General features: G+C 39.4%; 1 protein-coding gene across 7 annotated transcripts in view; it reads left to right on the top strand.

The window, feature by feature from the left end:
* The window catches only part of usp2a (ubiquitin specific peptidase 2a), a 54,484-nt gene that overhangs the window by 20,336 nt on the left and 19,770 nt on the right, over window positions 1–14,378 (top strand). The window contains exon 1 of one of the 7 annotated variants that reach the window (XM_061045999.1): window positions 6,097–6,631. The exons of 5 other annotated variants lie outside the window; for them this stretch is intronic. In XM_061045999.1, the coding sequence (XP_060901982.1) occupies window positions 6,476–6,631 (156 nt within the window). In that variant the 5' untranslated portion in view covers window positions 6,097–6,475. Of the gene's footprint in view, window positions 1–6,096; window positions 6,632–14,378 lie in introns of those variants that run through there. One more of the 7 variants, XM_061046000.1, reaches the window with a different exon arrangement.

The raw sequence follows: 14,378 nt of genomic DNA, 5'->3' as shown, positions 1-14,378 counted from the left end.
CCAACCCACTAAAGACAAGGCCCCCGCAAATAAGACTACCAGGTATCTCCAGCCCAAACTAAAACAACAAAACCCAGCAATCTAAACATCCATCAGTATAATGATATACTATATAATGAAAACACAAGAGCGCAAAATAGCTCCTCACCTTCTTCAGGTGTGCAGCACGCAGAGGGAGGCGGGGGAGCAGAGACAGAGACCAGGCCACAGACCAGTATGACGCTGCATCTCAATCGGTACATTTATGGCAGGGTGGGTAGTGAGGTAAATATACCCGGATGGCCCACCAAGGTATCGTCAATGACATTTCTCCAGCATGGAGGTCCAACTTATAAAGATGTTCATAATAATTTAACCCATTAGTGTTTCTGGTGCAGACTAGTGAGGGTGATGATGTTTAACCACTTTGTCAACTAAACGTGCACATCCCTCAAAATAACTCTCCTGCTGGTGTGAAATATAACTTCAATACTGTATTTAGTTAGACGTTTTAGGGATATTTTCAGGTATATATGTACTACACTTTTATTTAATATTTCTATAAACTTTTGACTTTCACCTTCCTGTGTTTTATTTAAAATATCTTCATTTTACTAAACATGTCAATCAGACTCAACAAAGATAGTTTACTTTACTGAGTTTTCACTGAGTCTTAACAATACACAGACATTACACTTCAGTGGCAGTTTAGCTTATCAGTAAGTTAGCATACACATACACTTGACGTTTTTTAGTGTTTCACAAACTGGGTCACCCACAATGCAGAGCTGCTCTTGACCAACCAAGCTGAAAAGATAGATTCAGTTGATTTCAACCTGGCCATTGTTTTCATCCATTACGAGACATTGAACTGAACAAAATGTTTGCAGAGGTCTCAGGATTGCTTAAAAATGTCAAACAGTGCAATCATAAAGGCAAAGCAACTTTCAGAACAGAAGATTTAAAACTCAAACTTTGCTGTAGTCATGCACTCTCACTAGGGATGGGGATTGAAACCTGGCTTCATTCAGTCCTGGTTCTGCATTTTGCAAAAAAAAACTCTGTTTACTCAGACTACTGCTACAAGTAACATACAGACAACGCAGGCACATAATATGTGCTGCTGCTGCTATTCAATACTCTTCCTCCTCCTCCTCCTCCTCCTCCTCCTCCTCCACTCAAAGCAGCCGTAGTAAGCACATCCAAAGTTTGCAACATGTCCCGTTGTTTAAAGCCAGTAATCCAATGTTGAAATCTGTGTTGAAATCATCAGGACAGAAGCTAGTCGGCTAACTAAACAGGTGAGATAATGTTACAGTATGATTGGAAAGAAACTTGAATTTTTATAGATGTTTGGAGGACAAGTGTGTTTGTTTTCTTAGCATATAAAATCGATATGCCAGTTCTGTTAAAAACATATAGTCATCTCATGTTTCCACAGTATTGAAAGTGGTATTGATAACGTCTCAGATCATGAAGGAGTCTGGATAATTGTATCATCATTTCAATACAAATTCATGATCCCCACCCCTAGCTCACAGTTTGTATGTACACTGTCTGGTGTATTTTTGGAACATTATTCACAGGAAGTTCTACCTCAAAATAAAGTGTATAGCTGATCAAAGTTCTGATGTCTAAAAAAAAGAGTACAAGCTTCAGACTTAGTGAAATCATTTGAAGTTGTTGTTCAGGTGCAGTGCAGTGTTTCCTCTGCTGTTTGTACTGACGCCTCTCATTCATGTGTTTTCTCTTTGGAACCGAACAAATAGAAAAATAGCAGAGAACACAGGCAGCTCCCATCTGAGTGAACACTGTCTTGAGTTTTGCACCTCCAGGTCTTTGTCAGCACTTTCTATCAAGACAACTTTTTTTTTTTTCAGACAAGCCAGCTCTCAGTTTTGTGCATAGGTTTGATAAAAAACTGAAAAGCAAATGCTGGAATGATTAGATTTTTTTCTTTGTTCATTGCAAATGTAGGCCAGCACTTCAGTATTTCAGCCGTGACTGTTTGATTGGGTTTTGTGTGTCAGTGTGTGGCATATCAAGGCAGCTGCTTTAACATCACACTCAAGCTCCAAAAAGATAAAATACTGCTCCAATTCGATCAGCAATGAGATCTCCACCTTAATCAAAATAAGGTGAGAAAGAGGATTCTGTATTTTAACCTGGGACCTATTTTTTATTAAACTACATTGGGGTCTTAATGAATAATAGAGACAAGAAAACATATTTATATTTTCATTTCATTGTACATTGTTCCCCTTTGTTATTTTTTTGTATTATATCTTTGCTTTAATACAGTGTATAGCTTATGTACAGTTTATTAGAATTTACTTAGCTGTTACTACAACTTTTTTTTTTTTTTTTGTACTTTTCTACTCTTTTTTTCTTATAATGTTATTCTATTTCATATATAATTTTAACTTTTTTTGTAGAAGCTGACTCACGGAGAAACGCACAAAAATTCAAATGTACCTGTACTGTCCTGTACCTGTGCAAATGGCAATAAACATCTATTCTATTCTAAACATGACAGAAAAAGGTATTGTCCCGATGTACTGCTTCAGCTGACTGTAATCTATCAAGGCTATTCTCAGAGCGTTCATGGTTCAGATGTGTCCCCTCCTTATGGATTGATGGTTAGATCCTTGGTTACTTATTTTCCAAAAGTCATGTGTGTGTGTGTGTTAAACATGTTCACTAATAGACATTCTACTTTGTCTTTTTCCTCCTGCAGGCCAGAGATAGACTCACTTTTTAACCTTGATGAATTGTATAATTGTACTTGGCTATGTGCTATAGGTGAGGACACAGAGTTTATATATACAACTACCAGGTTTATATATTTACGTGAGATTTATACGACATGCAAACAACAGGTTACTTTGCCTCTCCGAGGTTGATTTGTTGTTGATTTGTTGTTGATTTGTGGTTGATTTGTTGTTGATTTGTTGTTGATTTGTTGCCTGTTTTTACATGATGTTGATGTAGTGATTGGATATACAATCAGTCTGTACGTCGTGTTTTATTTCATCTTGTTTACCTCGCATTTGCTGGAAGTGGCTCTGTCTATAAATAGACCCGGTACGTCTTTTAGAGCGGAGGGAACTTCTGGGATGCGCTGGAGACAAACCGTGTGGCACAAACTGGTCCTGTGGGGTCTGTGGGTAGGGGTGAGAGTCACCTGATAACTCATGATTATTACATACTATATGCGATACATGTCCCAAGTTAACGATAACATCATGATATTAGTGATTCTACGATTGCTTATATATTGCAAGAAAATCGTTTATTGATACATCAGGATATCTGATGAATTCCCTTTGGAAGAACTGTTGGATCGGTTTTAGATTTCTCTGTGTGCTTGTTGATTTTATTTAAATAAATATCACCAAGAAAACATTAAATTAATGTAAAAGAATCCTGTCCTGGCATTAGCAGCAGCTTAAGACCTGGAATTATACCCTTGAAGAGATGAGTAAGATTTGTTTGTTCTCCGCCATAGTTGTTGACATAGCTGATATCAGAAGTCCCGCCCCTTCTTGAGTCTGATATAGGTGAGGGAGAAGTGACATTTATGAGCGTGGTAGTGTCCCAAAAGTTGAACTGATGCTGAGGGTGTTTTTGCTCTCAGGACGTTGAGCGCTGAAAACGCTGAACTACATCGGTTCTGCCAGCACAAAAAAAAAAAAAACAGCCTTATAGCGGACACAGGTCCTAATGTATTTATTCACTGCAATGTGGTCTAGGTTTAACCTCTTATCATGCATGCTGTAACTAACCGCTCTCTTCTTCTTTAGCCTCTGACTTCTGTTATCATTATCCCAATTCAGGACACAGGTGCCACTATGCAGAGTCATGAAGTAGCTCTGTATTTAAATTGAAATATGTACATATGGCACAGGTGGTATAATAGTTGTATCACATGAGCCAGGACAATGTGATATATTGTAGTTTCAATATTTTGTCCAACCCCAAACACACAATTCAATTCAGAAAACTTTATTTGTCCCTGGGAGCCAATTCAAAGGCACACAGAGCAGTAAATTAACAACAGAGCAGGTAGACAAAACATTTTAAACCTAAAATATAAAGTGTCAATTTAAATACAACTTAAAGCTTAAACTTAACTTAAAATACAAAATATAAAAAGAGTAGATATAAGTGGACAGTGATCGGACTAACAGATGTAAACAGAATTATGTGCAGTAAACGAGAAATAAATATATATATATATACAGAGCTATGTGCAAGTAGGCAAATACTAAATGATGAGTTATAAGGTGCAAGAAAGCAAACTTGAGTGGGCTCAGCAGTTTCTAGGGAGCATGCAGCACTCTTGTGCTGCCTGAGCTAATAGCTCACTAATCTCGTACAAACCTCACATCCAGTTCTGCATTGGCTGTACAGAAGACTTCACTCTGTACTGGAACATGACACTGAAGACTTCACTGTGTTCTACACCTCCCAACACACCACCCTGAGCTCTCCAGCATACTGCTGTACAGATGAGATGACTTAGGAATTTAGCATCCGTGCTACAGAGTTCAGGATTACTGTGAACCTTGTAGCACTATTGTGTACATATCAGGAGGTCTGCTATTAACAACAATGAATTACCTTCCACGGGTATTGTGTTGTAACTCGGTTTATAATGTAAACTTCTGGGTGGAGAGTTTTCAGTCTATTCTGGTTAATTTAGTTCAGCTGGGTTGTTGATTCTCAATTTTTTTGCTCATATTGTGTGTTTGGATAACCTGCTGCTGTAATGCCACAATTTCCCAGTTTGGGATCAATAAAGTAATTCTATTCTATTCTATTCTATTCAGATAACACTGCTCAGAAACAACATTTGTCCCATTTTTGGACCAGACTGCTCAGCTTCTTTGCTCTGCAGCAGATATCTTAAAACAAACCATGACTCTTTTCCCCCTTCTCTCACTTTGTAGTTTTCCAACTCAACGATTTAGACATCACCGACACACACACACACACACACACACACACACACACACACACACACACACACACACACACACGTAAGGAATGTGCTCCTTGGATGTTTGTTGTGTACACACCATTTGAGCCTGCATTGGGTCATGAGATCGCTGCTTGGGGACATGTTGCCCTTCTTCCCCTCGACACACACAAGCTAAAATAATCATGCAGTGCTGGTATATTTAACTCAGCTTTATTTACAAAACTAAGGCGATACATGAAACGGCGATTAGAAGGAAAATCAAATGAAACGATATGTTGAGTTTTTTTTAAATGTCAAAAGTAGAGAATAGAAAACAAGCAGCAGGTGTATCCATGTACATCAAGAAATTAGACTTTTAAGCATTTTAAGTCGCACTAACACATTAACTGGGTTTTTTTTAGCATCATGTAAACGTACTGAGTAAGAAAATAGTGCAATGATTAAGAGGCAAATGATGTTGAAATAAATATGAGATTGATCTTGTGTATAGGTTTGTGTGACTGTATGCTTTTTTTTGACATAGTGGATGTTTATGTATCCCAGGATTATATGTCAGACATTGTGCCTTTAAATGGTTAAATTCAGATTGAATTGAAAAAAATGAATGGATGTTCTCTCTTTGTTGTTTCTTTTCTTTTTGAGAAGTGTGGGTTGTCAAACAGCTGGTTTAATCTAGAATTGCAAGAGTAATTCTCCTTTATCCTCTTATTGCAACAGAGTGAAGCTAATAAGAACTAAACCCTCATTGTTTGTGCGCGCTCCTGAACCACAAGAAACACCAATAATCACCCTTTTTTTAGGACAGTAGAATCTGATTTTAAAGGTCTTTATAGTAAAAGACATTCCTTTGGTCACGTTTGTTTCGCCATTCAGGCGTCTTCTTCATCACGCTCCCATTGATAAAATTTGAATATGGGTTGGTTTTCTGTCATGACGACTGTGACATGATGACTGGTCTCCTTGGACCACCACAGTCCTTCAGAGGGTTACAGAAGTGTGGAAAAGGATGTGCAGTGACGTAAGCAGCTCGACTGGAGGCGGTCGCCGACGTTTGATGTAGGCCGACTTTTACTGTAGCCAAAAGGGGGCGGAGCTTGAGTCATGTAAAACGTAGTGGGAGCACAATACAGGATATATTTGTTGCCATTTAATGACTTGACGAGCGCGTCGAAGACACCTGCGGAGGATGAGAGAGCAGTTGCAGCTTTTTTTGTCACAATTCAATCCTTTATAAACGCTTTGTGCGTGCCTCGTCGCCTCTCATACAGGAAAATCACTATAGGTCGATTTATTTAAAGGGAAAGCCACAGGTCCGCTATTCGGCGTGATTTGTGAGGTGTCTGCCGTTCTATGAATGAATGAATGACAAACATCTGGCTGGGAGCCTATCAGGAACGGAGAGAAACGTCTAATTCATACAAAACACTGCACAGCATCAGAGCAGGAGCGGACAGAAAACCTTCACTGGTCCTCTGAGTAACTCGAACCAACCCGGTTCTTCCTACCGCCAGCATGCCGAGCATGCGACAGTCCTACACTGTCACCGTACCCGAGGAGCCGCCGGCCACAGCTTTCCCCTTCTTGAAGCAGGAGATGCGGAGAAAAGGCAGCATGTCCGGCTCCATGCTGGTGTCCACCTTCGTAGGGCTTCTAATAAACCAAGCCAAGGTAAGAGGCAGTGTCCGCTCCGTCACCGTTATGTCAGCCTCGAAGAAAACGTCAAGCGAAACCTCAGCTGAAAAACAGGCAATTTAATGTTTATAGCGCACTATGACTTTAAAAGTCTCATAGCTGCAACGTGAATCTTCTGGCATGTACTATGAAATCCGGCTTATATAATACACTAAATAGCAGTAAGTTCGTGTTCAGTCAGGGAATGGGTGCCTGTAGTAGCGTCTAAGTTATCTCATGTCATCAACATACTCGCTGGGGATGGTCACAAACAGTGTTAGTCAGATTAATATGCTAAATTGCTGCGTTTGGATTCATATTAAAAGTATAATTTAAAATATTTTCTCCTTATACAGAGTTAGATGTAATACCTGTGTGAATGTAAGCGGGTTCCTTTACCAGCAGAAATGTGTGATGTAGTGACAATAAACAGGACAGATGTTCATGTCACTGACAGCGTTATGCATCCTGTCAGAGATGATGTCAGTTTAATGTTGAATTGAGTCATTTGCAGAAGTAAGCCTCTCTTTTAAGCCGCTGTACTTCGCTGTGCCAGGATCAGTAGGCCTGCACTGGCAGGTCACTGGTTATATAACCAACGTTTAATCCCCCTCATACACTTCTGCTGCTCATAGTGCCTTTTATGTATACCACTGTATGTCTATAATGGAAGCACATAAAGAAATAACCTACTTTCAGAGGGGGGTTCTTACTGTAATATCTAGGATGTGCCTCTGGTTGTTTCCATGTGAACACGGCCACATGTAGATTAATGTAGGGCTGATTACACAATGCTGCCGGGTCAGCCTTCAGACAGCAGAATTCTGCTTTCAATTCAAATTAAATTTGCTATTTCCTCGATCACGCTTCTGCAGCTAGTTTAACATTTGGAAGATGTCCTCAGGTTAAATGTGTTAAATGTGACATAGAAAAATGTAACAAAAAAAGACAGTTTTTGCTGTTTTAAATCCTTTCATTCTGGAGACATTTTGGGATACCAGAATCTTTAACTTCTTCTTCAAAACGAGTAAAAAAGTCCTAAGCATGCACCCAATATTTGTTATTTTTTTGTTTCTAATATTCAGAAAAATTGCAATCTCCTGCACAAATTGAACAAATACATTGGTGACATCTCAGTACTGAAACCAATGTATTTGTGCATTTAAGATAGTATGACTAACTCTGTGCTCTGTCTGTTTGTCAGATACTTAAACCTAACTTTAACGCCACGAGGACTTCAGTATAAACATAAAACATCAGTATCACTTTAGTTATTCCATGAGCGATGTTAGATGTGATGGACAATAATTTGCCAGTCCAGCTCTTACAACTCATGTGTTGTCCATCAACGTATTGCTTTGTGTAATTAACCGATTGAAGATATGTCCAGTTGTCAGCATGCGGCTTCACTGTAGACATGAAACACTCTGATGTGTTTCACACCTCTTGTAGATAAATGAAGGTTAAAATGAAAAGTGTACTATTGGCTAAAGGGAGATTTAAAGGCCTACTTGTCGGTGCCCTTTTTGTCCTAAAACGAGAAGAGGAAGCATTCTTAGCTGCAGATGTTAATGTGTGTGTAACTGAGTGTGGAGCAGAGCTTGGCGGCTGTGTGCCAGCTTTCTGTTATGTAATGAGAAATCACATTAGAATACACTTGAATCTTGGCCAGGTTGGCAGCTTGGCTCAGTTTCTCTTTTGTTGTCACCTTCCACCTGCTCCTCCTGTCCTCTCCTTTTCCTCTTCCTCCACTCCATGCTCAGCCTCCATCCTCCGCTCCTTGCATAAACAGGCGAGGAAAAGTGTTCTGTTGTTTTCTCTCAGAGTGAGTGCACATGTGGAGTTTCTGCGGGAGAGAAGTGTGTGTGTGTGTGTGTGTGCAGGTGTTTGTATGCACTGACATAAGAGGGTATGTTTCCCTCTGATCATGCACATGTTTTTGCACAGCAAGTGCACAGCTCAGACAGCTGGAAGGTTAAAGGTTACTTTTTGCCACAGCTTTCTAACTGCTTTTTTTTTTGCAATTTCCCATAAGCATTATGGCCAATATCTAAATGAAAAATTGATCAGATGATTGACAGAAAATCAATTGAACACATAGCCATCGATTAATCATTAAACTGTTTTACTAGGTGAAAATATTCAAGTTGTTTTGGTTGAAGAGTCAGTGGGTTGGAATTAATATACATCTTGTCCATACATGCAGTTTTCATTTACTGTTTTTTATGTTTTTATCAGAGATCCACCGAATGCAATGTCTTTGGCGGAAATTTTACAAAAAATGTACCCTGAACATTTCCAGAAACGTCCCCTGGTTTCATTTCAAATGAGCTGTTACTACATTTTGGATTGATAAAGATTTGGTCTAGAAAACGAGTTAACATTGATTATTTTGGTTAAAAATTGTTTAAAAAATGACATGACTAATACCTGACACCACTAGCGGACCAAGGGTTTTGATGTTTTTGAATTTTTGTTTTGTTGTTTCAGCACTTTCAGACATTTGGAGAAATTTTCAGGAGTTTTCTGCATGTGTGAAAACACCATAAGTCAGGTACATGTGTACATTTAGCATCTTGAAGCCCGTAGAGCTGTCTCAAATCGTTTCTTAAACCTAAACAAGTAGTTTTGGTGCCTAAACCTGAATACATTTTGTTTTTTTATAAAACTGAACCACCTTACTTGAGTTTGATGAACACACTCAGTAAAAATAAATAACCTATATATGCTTGTTTAGTTTAGACCATGGTGTAATCTTTCAGCTGTGCAGCATGCTGTGAGCGGGCACAGAGTTCAGTACAATGTAAACAGACACCTCTTAGCTGGAAGTGAACTTTTTGAACACTGAGTGGAGTCTTTCCTGGGAGAGAAAAGCTTTCTGCTCTCATTCTCACAAGCTGTTATCTAGACAGTGTTGAATTCTAGTGTGACCCCCCCCAACTGAGTGATGAGCGTCTTCTCACAGACGATGAAATTTAGAGTTCCTAACATCCGAGTCTGTATTTATTTTAAATTCCCAGAAAGACGGAGGGTCTTACTTTTATTTGTTTGCTTGTAAGTGTGTGCGCAGGTGTGGGTTAGTGTGAGCTGTGTTTTCATGTCACCAGACACTGTACCGTAATATAAGCAGGAGAAAACAAGTCTTGGCGGTATATAGACCAGTCTGTTTTTGGGGGTCTTCCTGTGTGATGATTTCCATTTTGTTCATCAAAGTCCACAACGTGCAGTTTCTGTGCAGTTTTGAAGCTCTTTTAATACCATATTTTTCCCCATGTGGAGTTTGTAGTCCTGCTAGCTTCCTGTACTGTAGCCGAGCTCTCAGCCTATCGTAATTTTGATCGTTGTGAAGTACAGACCCACAGCCCGCTGGTCACTTCTTGTCTTTAATTGAGGAGTCTTTTCAATCAGACTCCACAAGCTTTATTTACTGAACAGTATAACACTGTTTATTTGAATGCATGTTTATGATCTCATGAGAGAGAAAGGATAGTAACTGGTCCACATTGCTATGTATGTACCCTAGCACGGTTTGTGCATTAAAGCTTTCAATACACTTTGAACGGAGGTGTCAGGTCACATGCATTGGCTGATGGTGGTGGCTGCACTTGCAGTCATGATGTCTCATATCTCAGTATTTTATACTGGTGTTTTGGTTGCACCAGTATAAAGGACACAGCCCACTTCTTAGATTAAAAAAGGTATAAAAAGAGTGTACAAGATATAGAAGATATTGATAACGATAAATGCTACGTAAAGTTGTCAAATTTTTCTCAATTTTGATACTTCTCAATATCACTGGTTGTTCAAATGAAACAATCTGTAAACTTATAGATCAATAGTATTCAAAAGTGCAGAAGCTTCAGATCTTCAGTCATGACTTCAACTCCAAGCTGCGGCTATAAAGAGAGAGCAGTGGCTTAATTGTACAAATACATTGGCAACGTGGGCACACACACACACACACACACACATAAACAAGTGTCACTTCTGTGGCAGAGGCAGAAATAGAGGTAACTCATACAGAGAGAGATTGTTTATGATGGTCTGCCAAGCAGAGAGAGGTCACCACAGACTGTTCTCCTTCCCTCTCTCCATTCTCTCTCTCTCTCTCATGCTGCTGTGCCAGCCAATCAGCAGTTGGCACACTGCCCTGCTCTGCCAGGTGGACCCATGCATCCTGCTGCTGACGATGTGAGGTTTAGTTTACAGCCCCAGAGACAGCAGCAGAGTCGGGAAGGGGAAACTTGTTATTGCTTTGGAGTTGGAGGGACGTTGCTAAAGCAATGCCAGTACTCATTAAGATATCAGTCTTTCAGCTTTTCAGTTCCTGGAAAATTCCAGAAAATTCCAGGCAGGATGACCCCCGATATCTTCCTGAGTTGTCTCTCACTCATGCGCCTGACAGAGGGGAACAGCATGTTTAGTCACCTAAACAGCTAAAGGTCACCCCCCTCCATATAGTCAACACCAGAATTACTTGTCAATTAAACAAATTTGTAATATATGTTTGCCCTCGTTACCAGTCAAATGTTGCTAAAACGTCATCGCTGCTAGACTGGCTGAAGTTCAGGTTAATGCTTTTCCTAGCTCTACTACCCAGATGCAAACAAGCATAGGTTTTTTGGTTTAGGAATTAAAGACAGTGGTGGAAGAAGAAAGATGTAAGTAGGCTGTGTCAGGTTTAATTGGTGTATCGACTGGAGCAAAGGGTAGCTACGCTTAGCGTTTGTGGACATAAACCTGCTGGTGGTGCTAGCACTTTGCATGACACAGCCTACATAAAACTTGATCTCCATTTTCTAGAAATGAAGCTGACGAGGACTTCTATTTTAGTTGCTGTTGTACTGGAATCATATCTTAATTTAAAATTCTATTATCGTGATGTTTGTTTAAGTCTTTCTTGTTTCCTCATAAAGTCACATAAAGACAGGAACCATTGTTTTCTTCCAGACTTCTCACCTTTCTTTGACCCATTCCCTCCACCCCTCTGTTTGAGTGTCTCATCTAGACACAAGCCAAAGGAACATGTCTGCTGTCTCTTATTCCCAGGCTTTAGGAAGCAGTTTAACCTGGGCTCTGGAATGCTTTCTAATGTGGCCTCTTAGCCTGAGTAGGGAGCAGGGTTTCAGAAGTAGCTTGCTAGTAGGCCAAGCAACTTCCAACTTTTCTGAATTGAGCATTGATGCAAAGTCATCCCTTTGGGCTGCCTCTCAGTCTGCTCACAAGGTTGAACATTACAGTCAGATTTCTGTACTTTTATTTATGATAGTTTCCATACTTTTTTCCATTAGTATGACTTCTTGACATTACCTTTGATCATCAGTGTTTTATCATCTTTTCTCCCTCATCAGGTCATAATCGTGCATCAGAGAAAGGGGTATACTGTTGTAGCGTAATTAATTTATCAAGATATTATATCTTTATTTTACCTCGGAGCACCACTTCCCATTATAGAAAGAAATTAACTTTAACTAAGTTAATTAATTAATCAGTCAGTTTCATATCTTGAAGGAAGTAAGTTCTGGAAATGTTAAACAAGAAAACACACAGACAAAGTCCTGAATTTTATGTGTAAAATTTAATATAAAAAGGGGTAAACAATAATGTATAGATGAAACAGATAAAGAATATGATTATTATGATCGGGATAATGCAATTATAATGTATGGTGACATAATATATTTAGTAATGATATAAGACACGGTATTGTTTGAATGACTTAATCAGAAAATGATCAAAAAGGAAAAAAGTTGATAAACAAATTTTGGGATTCTATTTGGATTTAAAGGAGGGCTCTGAATAGACACGACTTAATCTCCCAACACCAGCAACCAGCAGTCTTACTGCGAGTTGTGTTCGATTGAACTCCGCCGGCTGGTCCCGCATTTCAGTCTCCGACAAGTTTTCCCTTCCTGGGCTACCAGAGAGGTCCACGGGCCAGATTAGATGCCTTAACAACTTGGTCGGAGTGTGCAGCTGGGATGGAGATTGCACGCCGGTTCAGCCGTCCTCTCAGAAGATCCAAGAGGATCCAATAGGAAATAAATTATTAAAGAGTCTTTTGATACGTCGATTTCCAATTCAGATTAACCTGAAGGAATTGGCGTTCAAAATTGAAACGCAAAGATTTTGGAGAAGAAAGTTCAAAAGCCTTGCTTGAGCCAGAAATGTGCGTTGAAAATTAAAGTTTGGCAGAGAGTCATCTCTACGGCACAAACTTAAAAGAAGTGATTCGGACTGAAGTCCGAAGAGAAGCGAGCAAGAAGCTGAAGCTCTAAACTTCAACAAACTAAAAAAACTAAAACTGGAGATCTGAGCTGAGTGTTGAACTCTTATCAGCTGAAGGAGAGGAGGGGGGCCTGCAGGAAAAGGGTCACTCCCACTCTGACCGGAGGACAATTGTTTAAATTAAACCAAGTTTACTCAATAAGATTAAGAATAAGAATCTAAACATATATACGTCAGCATACATTCATTTTGATATTATTTCTATCAGATCCACGTTGATGTAGGTTCACGTCATGTTTAGACAAGCATTTCTATCAGATTCATGTTGAGATGAAAATCACACCATCTGGGAACATCCTCAGTTAATCCCAGCCTGTAGGTGAACAAAAACATGTTATACAGTCAGCATTCTTAATAAGACATACTAATAAAGTAGGAAAAGAAATTGGTGTCTTTAAATAACACCTTCTATAGCTAATATCAAAGAGTATGCTTTATAACACGTCTAAATGTATAATTATGAAGGTTACGTATTCATGGATATTCTAACACTAGATGGCAATAGCGCTCCACGTCAAATTCCTATTCAACATAATATAACTCTTATTCCTATTCTGAAAATCAGATTTTGAGTTTAAAAAGATGATTATAATACATTCAATGTGACAATTACAAATATCTAGATCAAGAAAGACATACAGTGGGTACGGAAAGTATTCAGACCCCTTTACATTTTTCACTCTTTGTTTCATTGCAGCCATTTGCTAAAATCAAAAAAGTTCATTTTATTTCTCATTAATGTACACTCAGCACCCCATCTTGACAGAAAAAAAACAGAAATGTAGAAATTTTTGCAAATTTATTAAAGAAAAACTGAAATATCACATGGTCATAAGTATTCAGACCCTTTGCTCAGTATTGAGTAGAAGCACCCTTTTGAGCTAGTACAGCCATGAGTCTTCTTGGGAATGATGCAACAAGTTTTTCACACCTGGATTTGGGGATCCTCTGCCATTCTTCCTTGCAGATCCTCTCCAGTTCTGTCAGGTTGGATGATGAACGTTGGTGGACAGCCATTTTCAGGTCTCTCCAGAGATGCTCAATTGGGTTTAGGTCAGGGCTCTGGCTGGGCCAGTCAAGAATGGTCACAGAGTTGACTGTGTGCTTAGGGTCATTGTCTTGTTGGAAGGTAAACCTTCGGCCCAGTCTGAGGTCCTGAGCACTCTGGAAGAGGTTTTCTTTCAGGATATCTCTGTACTTGGCTGCATTCATCTTTCCTTCAATTGCAACCAGTTGTCCTGTCCCTGCAGCTGAAAAACACCCCCATAGCATGATGCTGCCACCACCACCATGTTTCACTGTTGGGATTGTATTGGGCAGGTGATGAGCAGTGCCTGGTTTTCTCCACACATACCGCTTAGAATTAAAGCCAAAAAGTTCAATCTTGGTCTCATCAGACCAGAGAATCTTCTTTCTCATAGTCTGGGAGTCCTTCATGTGTTTTTTGGCAAACTCT

Source organism: Labrus mixtus, chromosome 9, assembly GCF_963584025.1.
Source record: "Labrus mixtus chromosome 9, fLabMix1.1, whole genome shotgun sequence".
NCBI lineage: Eukaryota > Metazoa > Chordata > Actinopteri > Labriformes > Labridae > Labrus > Labrus mixtus.
The sequence above is the reverse complement of the archived record's forward strand: the minus strand, read 5'-3'. Positions and strand labels throughout refer to the sequence as shown.